This window comes from Micrasema longulum, unplaced genomic scaffold (assembly GCF_059751315.1).
Source record: "Micrasema longulum isolate JH-2025_06_02 unplaced genomic scaffold, ASM5975131v1 h1tg000949l, whole genome shotgun sequence".
Taxonomy (NCBI): domain Eukaryota; kingdom Metazoa; phylum Arthropoda; class Insecta; order Trichoptera; family Brachycentridae; genus Micrasema; species Micrasema longulum.
In genome coordinates, this window is record NW_028278140.1 from 84,192 (window position 1) to 99,456 (window position 15,265).

The following is a 15,265-nucleotide window of genomic DNA, read 5'->3' on the forward strand; positions in this document are numbered from 1 at the left end:
TTTTATTATGAATAAATTTACAAAATATATCATTCAAAATGATAACGGATAGTAACAGAGATAAAGAAATAATAGAATCTCGCCGAGAAACTCAGAGGCTTAGCAGCTGAACCTATTCCGAAAGTGAATTAGACAATAATGATATATTTTTAAGTGATAGTGATAATAATTTATAATATGACTCTTACGAAAAGCACGAAATCGAAGAAGCTTTTTCTGAAGTATTTTTGGATCAATATCGAGCTGATATACCTCATTTACGTTTTCTTTGTAGAATAGTTTGTAGAATAGAGTTTGTATAGTAATAATTACGTTTTGTTAGTAGAGTAATAATTACTACCTAATGAACAGCTAAAATATTTTGATTTCCCATTACTGTGGGTACCCATTATAATAAATTAACAAATGATTTTTTTAATATTCAAACGTCCTAATTGACAATCATTAGGTTCCATGGTGAATTATTTTTATGTTTAATGGCTCTTTACTTATTTGTTTATATTCTTAATTATGGGGTTTTCCGGTGATATAGGGACCTCACTAGATAAGAACTTTTATATTAAAGGTAAAGTATTCAATTAGTTGTTCATTACGGAAGTACATCAATATTTTCGTAATCACTGAATCGGGTTTAATAGCGGGGAAAACACCGAATATAATTATTTTCCTCAGATGTCATATAAGTGATAAAAAATCTTAGTATTAACATTGATTTATTTTTTATTTAACTGTTTCTGGAATGTAAAAAAGTTCACTGTTTCAGGTCCCGACTAGCTAGAAGTTTCCTGTGTTTAGTCGTTTCTCTTTTCTTAAAAGCACTGTGAATTTAAACATCATAAGTAAATTTATAATGAGGATGTTTTTTTATTTATTTATTTAACTTTTTGTACATAATGTTATTTGTGCATTGGCGGGCTTATTGCCAAATGGCAATTTCTTCCAACCAACCAATAAAATAAAAGTTTTATTTTTATAATTCAAGTTACAGAACATATTCAATAGAAAAAAAAAAGATTAAAAAGTTAAAAATATATAAAAATAGAAATAAACGTATTTGTTTATAAATTACCTTAGTGGTTTAAAAAAATAAAATGGTTAATAGACGAAGCTTTTTTTTCAATTTTTATGTATCGTATTATCAGCGCTACGATCTTTTAAAGTTTTGTATTTCTGACATTAATCCGCGTGTGACGTCGCAAGGTCTCTTCCCCTTCTTCTCGGTTAGTTCTGTTGATTGGTTTATTGACGATTAGCAAACCGGAAATCTTAAACAACCCTCTTATCATTGGTTGATTCATATGAACAAGTGACGTCGTTCAAAGTTGTTCGTTTTCATTAAAATATTTTTTATTATTTTTTATTCATTTTCAAGAAACTTTGCTGTACAATTTAATACTTAAATTTTTACCTGAAATAGGTACGAAACTAAATAATAAGCCGTCGAATAAGTAATTTTTATGTTTTGAAAATGTTTTATACCACTGACGGTTAAGTGCAACAAGCAGTTCCCGAATTCATTTACCCTTTTGGGGATTATGACGTCAGCATCAGTCTAGTTAGAACTTTATGATAGGGATTAACAACAACGATATATCGTTGTTTAGCAGTATAAGGGTTAAATGCATCAAATTACGTGAATATAAAAACAGTAATAAGGAATATAAAAATATTTTTTGTAATTATTAAAATAATATTTATAAGTACAATTATGAAAACATATATATTTTTTAATGCAGGTAATAATCTGACGTATAATAAAGATAATATATGACACTGTTTATTTTTTAAATATAACAAAATAAATACTCTATCAACAATAAGTAACGAAAGGTAGTAAAGTATTTAAAATGGAAAATCACAAAGCTTGTGTTTTAAATAATAAATATATATAAGCTTCTCAGTCTTAAAAGAAATTCAATTAAAAGAACAATATTCGGTAATATAATTTAAAAAAAAAGGTTAGTGTAGATTCTTGATAAAAGTCCATGGTAATTTATTATAGAACCAAAAGAGTGGAACTTGTATCCACAAATTTGTAATAACCAGTGACCGGTTTCATCGCTTTTGCGACATCTGCAAGATTGGTATCTTAAAAATAATATATCATGATTCTTAAATAAATGCAATATATTGTGTATTTTTATAATAAAGATGTCGCAGAAGCGATGAAACCGGTCACTGGTCATTCTAAATAAGTGGATTTGTATAACCCGTCACCTTTTTCTATAATAAATATAATTATAATGTTAAAAAAAAATAATATGGAATTATAGAAAAGCTCTGTAATAGGTAGGTACTGAGTATATATATTTTTATTTACATTTTATATTTTTATTTATCTTCTTGTACAAAATTCACTAAATTATAATTCATGTATCCAATGTAAAACTCATATTTGGTCTGGCTATTTGTTGTTACTTTGTACAATAAATACATACATATTTTTTCCTTTTCTTTTTTATTTACTCTAAATAACATATCTCAAACTCTGTGAGGCCAAGAGCCCCGTGTTGTAACCTAAGTGTATTTTTCGTTCCACCCGGACTTGAGATGCTCAACTTATTGACTTAAACAAAATATATTATTTTATGAATGATGTATAAAAATATTTTTTTTTTCTTAGACTAAACAATACGAATAATTATTGTATGACTTATTATTATTTTATGGAATTATTTATTAATTATTTTATGTAATATATGTAATTGTATGTAATTATTGTATGAATTATTGTATGACTTTGAAAGGTCCAAAAAATAAAATGCAAATTATTTTTAATTTTACAAATCTTGATCGGAAAACTGAAAAACACTGAAAAACCGGACCACTGAAAAACACTGCAAAATGCAACTAACTTAATAGACATTTGAAATTCAAAACATTTGCTGGCACGATCTGATTGTCACATATATTATCAAATGCCACTAAATGTTGGATATAGCAAATCAAGTGACAATCGGACCTATGTTCCCTTTAGTTTTTGTCATTTGTTGTAGTTTATTTTTACGACACCAGCATTCCATGCAGAGAAATCGTGATGATAAAAAAAAAAGAAAATCATAGTGCAATTAAAAAACAATTGATCCGCTAACTTCAACTGAATAAGGGTTGATTTATATGCTTCGAGTTGACCAGTCGAGCTGATGTGTATGCATTATGTAGCCTTATATGTAAATATTAGGCTACACCACCACTGTAAAATGCTGCAAGGTGCTGTTTCATCAGAACAATACTCCAGCTCACAAGTCGTTACTGTCAATGGCTGCTATACATGAAGCTGGGTTTGAATTGGTTTAACACCCTCCATATTTACCTGATTAAGCTCCCAGTGACTAGTGGTTATTCCCAATGCTCAAGGAAAATTAATTTTCTAGGTGACAATGAGGTCATGTGCTGCGTAGATGAGTGGTTGACTAGGGTGGGACAAATCTATTTTATACATCTAAATGTTATAACTGAAACTCTCCAAAAAAAGAGACTAGCTCTTGTGCTTGGAGAGTGACTTACACTGTTATTTATTTATTAGAATTTATATAATTTTGAATAAACGAGTACATGAGAAAAAAAAAACTTACATAATGTAAAAAGAAAAACAGAAAGTAATACTACATTCATACTAATAAAAATTGAATGTAGTTTTTACACTTGTTCAAAATATTTCTTTAAATTTAATTTGATTTTATTATTTGATATATTAGTTTTAATAGTTTTTAGTTCATTGGGGAGATTATTCTAATTTATGACACCTTTGAAGACAAAGCTATTTTGATCATGACTTGTGTGGAGTTTAATGGTAATGTTTAACCAAGAAGCTACAGAAATGTTGGAGAAGAAATTTGAACGGAGTTGTGGTCCCATGGCTAGTGTCTCGGACTCATGGATCAGACGCCCGTTATTTGAACCCCACTTTACCACATTTCCTAATAATGAGTTATTTACAACTCGTAGAAAATGCCCCCCAAAATTTAAACATCTATTTGAGAAAATCATAAGAATCCAAATATATATTTTTTTAAAGTGCATAGTCCTGGGGAGTATGTTGAAAAGAAAAGTACAATAACTTTATCTCACCAACTTCAAAATAGGTGGAGTATTTTAATCAACCCTCGCATACTTAAGTTCCTAATTATTAATAGTGTTTCTCGTCAGGCTGCAGCTTGACACACTCTTCGGAGATTTCCCAGACCTTCTTGGCAAACTCCACATCCTTAGCCTTGTCAGACATGTCCGCTTTCTTGCAGTCCACAAAGTATTCTCCTGTGACATTCTCCATTTCTGGAGACACAGCTAGGTACACGGTGGTCTGGGCGCCTTCTTCTGCTGTCTAGAGGCAAGAGAAACCACAATAGATGGGATAAGAAAAACCAGTCAGTCGAGTGGCAGATCAGAATGGTTGTCTTTGGTCAGTATAGTGTTAGACTGTGATCAGTTGAGTGGTGGACCGTGTCAATTATTTTATTTGTATTATTTACAGTAAATAAACGGTTTTGTTTTGATATTCCTAAAATTAAAATCGAGACTTACAAATGAGTCAATAGTTGAAATCTGTGGCATTTGGGTAAAGAGATACACGTCACTTTTGTAGATTGTGCAGGGGAGCAATTGAAAGTTTTTTACTGATTTGGGTGTTATTTTAGGATAAATTTCAAATATGTTAAGTTGCGCCCCCGAGAACTTAAGTCTCCTCGGCAGTGTCCAGATACAAATAAAATAGCTTATAAGGAAACCCAAAAAGCTGCCCAAAGAAGCTCTCCGTAATCTAGCAACTTTGGCATTTTTGTGCAGAAAAAAGGTAATTCAGAAGTATATGATACGTCCTTCATTAGATTGCGAAGAAAAAAAAAAGTTTCACATATTACAACAGAGAGGGAAAACACTTTTAAGAAAGGAATATGGAAGTCTAGGACGACTTGTCATTGGCTAGTTTAAATTACTGTGTAACATTCCCCATTCTGCCTACATCCACATTTCTTCATTCTTCCGACCGTTGATTTTTAAGTCTCATCTAACTGAATTATTTCACCTACAAATTAGACAATTGAAAATATTTTTACTTCTTCTTGGACTAGTTGGTTTAGACAACAATATTTTGAGTTTGACTATTTTTTTTAACAAGGACCGGATTTAAATGTCAAAAACCGTTAAGAAGGGAAGTAAATTCTTCACTGACAGGGATTTAACTTATTGCACATGATCAATTCACCGAAACGATTAAAAATCTTTAAGTTCTTTTTGGAAGCCACATCAGACAGGACCTAAAAAAGGGCTTGGATAGTAGCGAGGAGGTCTTTGATATAAAAGAAATCATTTGAAACAAATAAGTAAAGTTGAATTACCTTATAGAACACTTTAATCAACCCATGGAGAGGAACTCGGAACCAACCAGGAATATTCCTAAAGATTTCTGTCATCACTACACCGGGGTGATTGGAGTTTGCTGTGATACCTGATAAATAATCAGATCATGTCTTTTATTACTAGTGGTTTTTTTCCAGTAAACAAAATAAAAGTACTTATTTCAATCTAGAAATATTGAAATACGTTGTTTTTTTTTATAAGAATAAAATGGTTTATTTATATCTTTAAGTACAAAGACTAAGTACTTTGGTGGATTTATTGGTAAAAGCAATATCTTCCAGCCAACCAAAAACAGATTGCTTAAAAGAAGAGTTTGTAAAAATATTGTACTAAAAATGTAAATCAAAAGATACATATATGAATTCATGTAAATTATTCAAAACGACAACTGTGTTTTAATGGCGAGATAAGGCTTGGACGTATGAACTTAATAAAAGTACATTATATTATTCACAATAAAGGATTAGGAATGTGGGATAAGGGCCGCGATTACAAACGTTATCTTCATCGGTACATATTGAGACGGTATAAACTAACATCGACATTTACATAAGAAAATGTGTACATTTGTATGAAAATTCAAAATATCTTTGTCGGTAACCTGTAACTGAACATGTTTAGAAAAAAAAATAAAATGCGATATTTTTCATACAGAAAACTTAATTTAACTTTGTAGATACAATTGAAGATAAATTCTAACTACCCACTTTCATTTTCTGAATTTGTGCACCCATCACCACCTGTATTCCTGGACAACAACAGTTTAGCGGTAACTTAAAAAGTCAAGTATCTAGGGCGCATACTGACTGATGATTGTAAAGATGATTAGGACATAGAGACACAGAGAAGAACCATCAATGTCAGGGCCTCTATCCTAGCGAGACGCTTCTTTAAGTGCAGTGACGGAGTAAAGAAAATCATCTTTACATTGTATTTGACGTCCATGTATACAGCGGAACTATGGAACAATTATATGCAAGCAGCATAGAATAAATTAAGAGTCACGTATAATAATTCATACAGGCAGTTATTTGGACTGCCTAGGTACTGCAGTACCTCCGAAATGTTTACAGCTGGACGGGTAAACACCTTCGCTGCCCTACTTCGCCAAAGAGCCTGGAGCCTACAGGAACGCCTAAAAAGCTCCAACAGCGCGCTTTTCCAAGCCACTGCAGGGTGGATTCATTCACCTCTAATCGAGCGATGGTGGGATATGCTGAGACTATCATAAGTGCTTCAAATATAACATTTATTAGGTAATTTTGTTTATATGGTAGAATTGGCTCTGCACTATGTAGCCATTTAACTGGAATAAAAAAAAGTAAATACAGACCCAGGTAATAAGTTTGGAAGGAGACAGGAAAAGGAACCATAAAAGAAAAAGAGTAAAAATATTTAAAAAAAAAAGAGTTTCGTTGGATTAAACATAGTTATTACCTTTTCCCTCAAATCTGCGGGCAATTTCATTAGCCATGAGGATATTACAGAGCTTGCTGTTACAGTAGACCATTGTATCTTTGCTCCCCTTCTCCATGTTTATATCTTCGAGGTCCACTTTGGCAAACTTGTGCCCCATGGCTGAAACTACCACAACTCTGCTCGGTGCTGATTCCTTGATGCGACCTGAAATAAAGATCAGATATCATAACAATTAATAAGGGAATTCTGCACATCTTTATTCAAAGCACCAACATTTTCTTGACAAAATTTGTAGTTCATTTAAAAAGATTTTTTGAAGTATCAACTTTTGAAACAATAATCATCATTATCATTTCCAGGGTGCATGGAGCTCTCTAGTTGCAGTGTATCTTAATCATCTGTTAGATGAACTCCACTTCGAACCCGGAATGTCAAGCATGGTAGGCAAATGTACTAAGCACTGCACTATAAGGCGGACTTTTCTTCACTCGATTTCCTTTTTCAGGATTTCTATTTGAGAGTAGGCATTGAGCTGAAAACACTAGTCAAGGGTTCCGATTCTATTCCACTCTAAGCATCAGATTTTGTTTTTGATACTCTTATAAATTTCATTGCTTTTTATTACAACTGGTTAGCATATATAAAAAAATATGAAGCAGTAAAATTTTATCACTTAAGACAATTTTTTAGTTTATTATAAGAACTTTTTTGCTTTTTACAATGTTACAAAATATACTAATCCCACAGAGGCACGAGCTGTGTGTGGGTAAAAAAAAAAAATTAATTAAAGGCTACTAGAAGAATACAAAAGGTATCAAAAAAAAATAAATGTACTAATATTAAGATATAAAATTAAAAAAATATGTCGTCAGGATTCTTTCAAAAGTTAAATATCTCACAAATAATAATATGTTAGATACCAACTTGTACTAGAAACACAACGATATATATGATATAAATGAAAAAAAGAAGCTACTTAAATCTGTTAAATTTTCCATCCTTGATTTAAAAAAAACTTAAAATTAAATGATGAATCTATCTTATCTTGTAATATTATTTTCATGTGTCTAATAGTTTTGAAGCTATGAAAAATGAGTGTCTCGGCGCAAGTTTTGATTTACAATAAGAAATTTCTAGTACACTAATCATTCTTTAACTGGATCAATTCAAATAATATAATTTGTGATTTTTAACATGCTAGTCAAACACAATTGACAATTCTGTTTTTTGTTTTAAGGTATTTTACATATTATTGGGAACATCATTTTCTAAATTTAACTAATACGCAATTATTGATAGTGTTTAAAATGCTACAACCCGGACATTTTCTAATAGGAGACTTCATTCAAAAGCAATACAATAAGCCTTGATAGACTAGATAAATTTTCATAGTGTTTTAATAAATTGCCGGGACACGAACTGGTGTAATGTCATCCTGATTTAATAATATTTAATTTCAGTTCTCCAGAATCAGATCGGTTATGATTATTAAATCAAACGTTTGCATTATTAAATGATACGCTCTTAAGATAACCTTGCATCGGATTTATTTTCACTGAATTTACAAATGGCAAGAATAATTTACAATCGAGAGCTTTGGAAATTATATGTCACATGTTAATCAGAGGCTGTGATCTCTCTTGTGTTCTCCTTCTATATCAGCTTTTGACAGCGTCCTCTGGTGTCGGTCTTGCAAATTGTGGAAAATTCCGGAATGGCACAGAATAATAACATAAATAATTACATACCTAACAGTAGGTTTGTGAGCAGAAATGGCCCAAAATGATTGACTTGGAGACCGAGATGAAGTCCATCCTCTGATTTGACATTTCCGAGTCCACCAGCTCCAGCGTTGTTTACCAAAATGTTAATTTGGGGCTCGGTTGCCAGAACATCTTTTGCAAACTCCCGAACAGACTTTAAAGATGCAAAATCTATTTTCTTTACCTAAAAGTTATACATATGTTTCTTCACACGGATTTTTTTAGAAGCAATAATAGGGGAATATCACATACTATGAATACCGATAAAAACTGGATTTGGATAAATATTAAGGTATAATTTAGAAATGAGAGCACTTTGTATATCAGAAACCGGTCGGTTATGAAATAAATAATAATTTATAATTAAACAGTTTGAACTGGTGAAGTATGTAGTTATTTTATTACAAAAAAATATGACAACAACAACAAACCATCACGCTGTTTCCCCGTAAGGGTAGGCAGAGAGGATAGAACGCCACATCACTTTATCTTTGCATACAGATCTCGCTTCCTTTACATTCATACATCTTCTCATGCATGCGCGCCGATTATTCCGACTTTTGACATGTCCATCTTATAGTATTTGTTGAATTTGGTCATGCCATGTCTTTCTCGGTCTTCCTCTATTTCTGCAACCATCAACATTCGCATTGTAAATATTCTTAGCCGTTCTTTCGCTGTCCATTCGTTCTAGATGTCTAAACCAGCGCAGAGATCCTTTCTTGATTTTTCCGATAATGCTTGTCTCAGCCTTACATAAGGTGCGGATCTCAACATTTGCGCATCTATTGTACATAGTTTTACTACACATTCGCCTGAGAGATCGGATTTTGACAAGTCCATACTTCGCTCCCATACATCAGGGTCGGGACCAGGACTCCGTTGTGAACTGCTAATTTTGCCTCTTGTGACTAGGTTGATATAAACATATTTCTTATAAATGAATGTATTAGAAGCTAATTTAGAAATCTTCACCAAAAATGGAAAATTAGTTATTGATGCCAAAATAAACTATACATAAAAACCAATTTGTGTAAATTATAGCGTATTTCAAAACCGTCTCTAAATCTTGCAAAAACTGATTTCAAACTTAGCATTTTCCATTGAATTGGTGAAGCATAATTAGAAATTATTTTTTCAAAGTTTTTCATAAATATCTCAGTAACTTCTTAGATGGAGATTTCCAAGTTTGCTTCTAATACCCTCAAATGAAAGTAGTTATGCAGAAAGCAGCTAGTCCACAATTTAGAAAAAATTAGATACTGGTGTTATCGGGTGCACTAAGGTCAATTCTATGTTCTGCTAAAAACAGCTAGACCGCTTACATACAAAAAACTGTAATAATCACCTTTTTTAAATTTATTTTTTTTATTTGTTTATATTTCCATACATATATTATTTACATAAAAATATAATTACGAAAATACACTTTAGAAAAATACATCTTAAAATTAAGCTATAACATGAATTGGAAAAAATGCCCACAAAGACTACAGCGTCTGAGCGTGGGTCATTCTTTTTTAAATTATAAAACAGTTTATAGCACATATATATGGTATGAAATGACCATGAAAAGAAAAAAAATAAAAGAAAAACCAAATTAACATATGCTGAAATTACGAAAATATGATTTATTTGCAGTATGCATTTATTTTTCTGAAAATAGTGTCGATCATAAAAAACGGCATTTCTCAATTTGCAGAAAACACCCACAACGGTACTTTAAAAATCACTGAAACTGGTCAAATAATAATTAGATTCTTTATTGTAATATGACAAAAAACTAATGTATTCATTGTTTATCATTTGTCAAAGTCAAAAACATTCCAACTGTTGTGTACATTTGATTATGCACTCTTTTCACAAAGGAGCTATTATCTCAGTTTCATTTTTCTATGGCTGCCTGATTTCTGCATAACTACGTTCAAATATGATATATGCATCTTAGGAACCAACTCAATCTTAAAATAAATCAAACACAATAAACCCTCAAAACTATTTCTCGATCAAAATGAACTACCATTAAAAAATACATATATCAATAGTCAGATTTTAACTTGGTTTAAAATGCTATAAACAGTTAAATTAAAAATTGGATATTCAAAAGCTTCACCTATTAATTTTGAGTAAATAGATGCTCTCTTGTGGCTCTCTCCTTCACAATGATAATTACCTTCTAGTTACACCTAGGTGGATTGAAGATTCTGGGATAGCACTGATAATGATCTTCCTCATAATAATTATTCAATGGAATAATTATGAATTTATTTATTTGAATGTACAATACAGCACTACTGCCAATTACAATGTACATAATTTCTATAATTTGGTAACTACAAAAACATGATAAAAATTTAGTGCAATTATTCATTTACGTACAAGAACTAGTTCATTTCCAGACTCCTTTATAATAGTTTCCTTTGCTACTTCAGCTTTAGTCAAATCACGACACGCAAGTATAACCTTTGCCCCGCGTTTAGCGAAATCTCTCGCTACTTCATATCCAATACCTGAAAGAAACAAAATAAGTAATCGTTATGTTAAATTCGTAGAATTTGATTGACAATGTTTACCACTTGGGAATTTTGCTTACAATAATTGAGGTCCCAGGTTTGATTTTTGGCAAAGTGGACGAGATACATTATTCATTAGCGTATAATTTAAAGTTCATGTGCATTCTACAGCGTTTATATTTAATTATAATTTATTGAAAATTCTTAATGGCTTCCTCTCCCTTACTTAATCTCTCTATCCTCAACCTTTTTGCAATGAATTATTTTTTTTATTTATTGGGGATATCAACAGTAATACATGAAAAAAAAATATAACAAATAAAATATCGGCGGCCTCCGTGGTGTAGTGGTCAAGACACTTGACTCACGCACGGAAGGTTCCGGGTTCGATTCCCGGTGAGAACACAAAAATTAAAATGTGATTTTTCTCAAGCCTGGTTGTTCTGTAGTGTGATTCACCACTGTAATTGGGCCTCCTGGCCTGTTGTGGTGCAAAAAAAAAAATAAAAAAAATAAGAAAATATACAGAGCATAAAACCAATGACAGATATCCAAAGAAATACATGAAATATTCGTAAAATACATGCTAGTGTGAGTGTAAGTGTGTGAGAGGGTGTTATAATGGAATGAGGGTGGACATGTGTGTAAATGTTATTGCACAAGTGTCAAAAATATATAAAATATTAGGAATTAGAGGTAAAATAAGATTTTATTATAGAAACTAATACCCGTATGCAGAGACAAAACTTAAGGTGAGGAAAGTACATTCTATTGTCTTCACCTTCGAGTATTTCTCTGCATATGAGATTAGAATGTACTTTCCTCACCTTAAGTTTTGTCTCTGCATACGGGTATAAGTATAAGACAAAAAAGTGTGTTTTAAAACGCGCATTTTAAATGTTAATTTGATACAATCAAATGGATCAATAAGGGAAAAGTTCAAATTATATTCACAAGCTAGACGTATAAGTGGAGAGTTCTGGGCATAGTTTGTATAAACTGCTGGCACATGAAATAGAGTGCTCGACGTGTGACGGGTGCGGTAGCCAGGGACATTTAATGATAACTCCGACATAAAAGCCAGACTCTCAAGCAGTCCACTAAGTATGTCATCAAGCTCTTCGTTTCTTTTCTAGTATCTTTTTATTCTTATTACTATGTCACGTCGTGTTTTACTATATTGTGAGGTAATTACTACAACTAAAGAAGCATTTTTGAGTTACTCACTAAAAACACATATTCGTATCTTCCTCCATGAATGCTACAAATAGGCCAGTCATGATTCATTAAAATTATAATATGATGATTTGAATGCACGGTTTGTATATTTGTAAAATGCACGGTTTGTATTTTGTTATTAATAAAGGCTTAAAAATGTATGAAGAGATGCCTAAAAGTATGAATGTTAAAAAGTGTTTGAATAAATTAAAAATTAATGTTTTGTAAAATGTAAAATGATGTAAATAGATATGTAATTTTATTTTTTATTTTATTCAGAAAACATAGTCATGCATAAAAAGTAATAAAATGATTTTCTAACATATAAGACCAATTAAATTTTCATAAATTATGCAAAAGATTTAAACACTAAATGTGACAAAAAAATTAAATAAATAAGAAACTCAAGTGAGAAAAGAATAATTGTTAACATTTGCGTTTTCCATGGAGGTTATCGTTGGTAATAAATAAAAATACCGAATGCACACCCCGAGTCATCCACGCACATATAAAACATACACAAACATATACATTACATGCGGCACATATACATAGCACAAACCACTCAAGATGTACATTCAGCAACTATCCCAAAATGTGTTCATCAATACTGAGTCCATTATAATAAGCAAGGAAGTAAATTAAGTGTAAATATTAGTTTATATACTGTGTAATGTTAGCTAACTTAAAAAGAAAGTAGGAAACAAGTTTTGATAGGGCGGGGTTTGAACCTCGAACCTACTGATCCGGAGTCCACGACACTGCAACAACTCTCATTTATTAATGTAATTTCTGTCATTTTTCCCAATAAAATAAAGCAAAGTTTTTTCTTTACTGATGAGCCCCCAGAGTAATAATATGCCACCCACTTAAAGAGTCGCCCATACGGACAAAAACCATTCTATGATTATCGATCATAAAGTTAGCTACAGTTAACAGCAGTACGAAAGGCCATAGGTACTCAGGTCATTAAGAATTGCAAGTGCAAACCAAAACCGTCCGTACATGTTTGTTATTAAACCACAAACCGAACCAAAATATAGAACGCTATTGTTCTATGCAATAAAGCGAAGGGCATCTCTATAAGTCAAAGCGAATTATTATTCTGAGGATAAGCCCGAATCTTTTTCGGGCAAAGCTTGCTACATTTGTTGGGAGTGTTTCTCCCGAACATCGTTTGGGCAGTTTTTTTTCACCTTGTTTTCTCCTAACTAAATATATTTTGGTATAGAATTAAGTACTTCACAGTTTGTCATAATGCTACGTCGTATGTTTTATCATTTAGTGTAATCAACATGCACGCAACCACACACATTAAAAAAATCCATAAAAAGTATATTAATTTAGATACTGTGTAATTTTCAAAGCGGAATCAAACCCTTGAAAAAAAAAAAAACCCGCCTTATGCTTGATTTCCTAACAAAATAAAAACGCAGTTTTTTAAATACAGTTTTCAATAAAGGAATCTTCATTATATACTATAAAAATGAATGAAGTTTTTATTTGATAATTAGATCTGTTTTCCTTCTTCATAAATATTTGATATTCCGCTAACACATGATATAAATAATAAATCCTATATTTTCATTGCATTCAAAAGGATTCTAATGTATTTCATAAGTTTTATGTAAAATCATCATATTATATGTGTCAATTTGTAGAATCAATTGCGCAATTTATTTTTAAGAGTTACATCACTATTTAAAAGTATTTAAAAAAAATTCAAGTATGCGATATACTAATGAATCAATGCGTGATATTGTTGACGAACCACGTAATTCCGATTTGTTTACATAACAAGAGCAAAGATTGCATCAAGTTCGCTTCGAATTCTATAAATAGTTTTGTTACCTGTATTGGCGCCGGTAACAATAGTTGTTTTTCCGTCCAGTCGAATACTTTTGTCACACATTTTCGAAGACATTTTATTATATATTTTAAAGGCAGCTAATGCACCCGTAATACTTGCAATCGTACCATAAAACGAAGGCGAAGCCAAGATTGAGGTTGACATTCCGAATTCCGATAACACGAAGATAAAAGAAAATAATAACAGGCGTCAGTGTTGTTAGATTTCAAAATTATTAAATGTTTCCAACTTAGTGTGGCGAGTAAAAAAATAGTACCTATATAATATTTGAAAATTATTGAAGATTTAAAACTTTTTTCTTCTTTTTCCACATTATCTCATATCTGTAGTCTGTGATTATCTACTAAGTGATCATGTGGACATCACCAGACGTCTACAGGAGACCCTATAGTTAACCAGCAATATCTTCACTTTCTTGGTCAATTCTGCGTCGCTTAATTCCGCTAAATAAGGTCGAAAGAAAAATTGTTATCAACATTTTTCTAAAACAGCGGGAGCCCGCAAATGGGAAAAACAGGCAATTTGGGTTAAGACTATCTCGAGGCATCCGTAGCACGTGTCCTAGCCAAATCCACAGTCGCACTCTTAAAGCGTTCGTTATGGTAGGCTGCTTCATTTGTTTTCAGATTTTAATGTTAATCATAAAATTAAACCACTTTATACCTACTATTCTTCTCAAGCACTTACTCTTAAAACTCAGAATTTTGGTATTTCAAGTTTTGGTAAGATGCCAGGATTAATACTTATATAGGAGTATTAGAATTATACAAGTGGTTAAATGAAATCAATATTGTTGAATTTCTATCTTTTATTAATGTTGACAGTTACAAGTTGTATAAATATTGTATGAAAAATAGGTATAATATTTTCACAATTTATAAGCACGTTTCCTTTGATAAATCTTACTTATCTAATAATTTAATTCGTGGATCTTTAGGAAAAATACATAGTTTATTTATTTGATTTTCTCTGCGCATAGGGTCGCAGTTTTATGTAAAAGTGTACATACCTACTGTACTTATTGATGAACTGTAATAGAACCAACAATGTTTTAAGTATGATATCCTCCCGAGAGGAATCTCTTTAGTTATTTAGATCTGAATTTGTTGCAACAGAGAGGGAAA

The 15,265-nt window shown here is 31.5% G+C and overlaps 1 protein-coding gene across 2 annotated transcripts; it reads right to left on the reverse strand.

Moving 5' to 3' along the window:
* Nucleotides 1-3,976: 3,976 nt before the first annotated feature.
* LOC148277959 (retinol dehydrogenase 11-like) lies at nucleotides 3,977-14,354 on the reverse strand. Of its 2 annotated transcripts, none has more exons than XM_088232115.1 (6): nucleotides 14,123-14,354; nucleotides 10,920-11,050; nucleotides 8,526-8,724; nucleotides 6,796-6,981; nucleotides 5,337-5,446; nucleotides 3,977-4,324 (listed from the first exon to the last, which is right to left on the reverse strand). In XM_088232115.1, the coding sequence occupies exons 1-6, from the start codon at nucleotides 14,283-14,285 to the stop codon at nucleotides 4,130-4,132; spliced, it is 984 nt and encodes a 327-aa protein (XP_088088241.1). In that variant the 5' UTR covers nucleotides 14,286-14,354; the 3' UTR covers nucleotides 3,977-4,129. The 2 variants fall into 2 exon arrangements, with proteins under 2 accessions (XP_088088241.1, XP_088088242.1); XM_088232116.1 differs by lacking the exon at nucleotides 14,123-14,354 and adding an exon at nucleotides 11,134-11,299.
* Between the last annotated feature and the right edge of the window lie 911 nt (nucleotides 14,355-15,265).

Excerpts from the sequence above, each read along its gene's own strand:
- LOC148277959 (XM_088232115.1), bottom strand. The coding sequence starts at position 14,285 with ATGTCAACCTCAATCTTGGCTTCGCCTTCGTTTTATGGTACGATTGCA. Across the intron at positions 11,051-14,122 it reads TGTTACCGGCGCCAATACAG|GTATTGGATATGAAGTAGCG; the intron begins GTAACAAAACTA and ends TGTTTCTTTCAG. Across the intron at positions 6,982-8,525 it reads GCTCACAAACCTACTGTTAG|GTCGCATCAAGGAATCAGCA; the intron begins GTATGTAATTAT and ends TCTTTATTTCAG.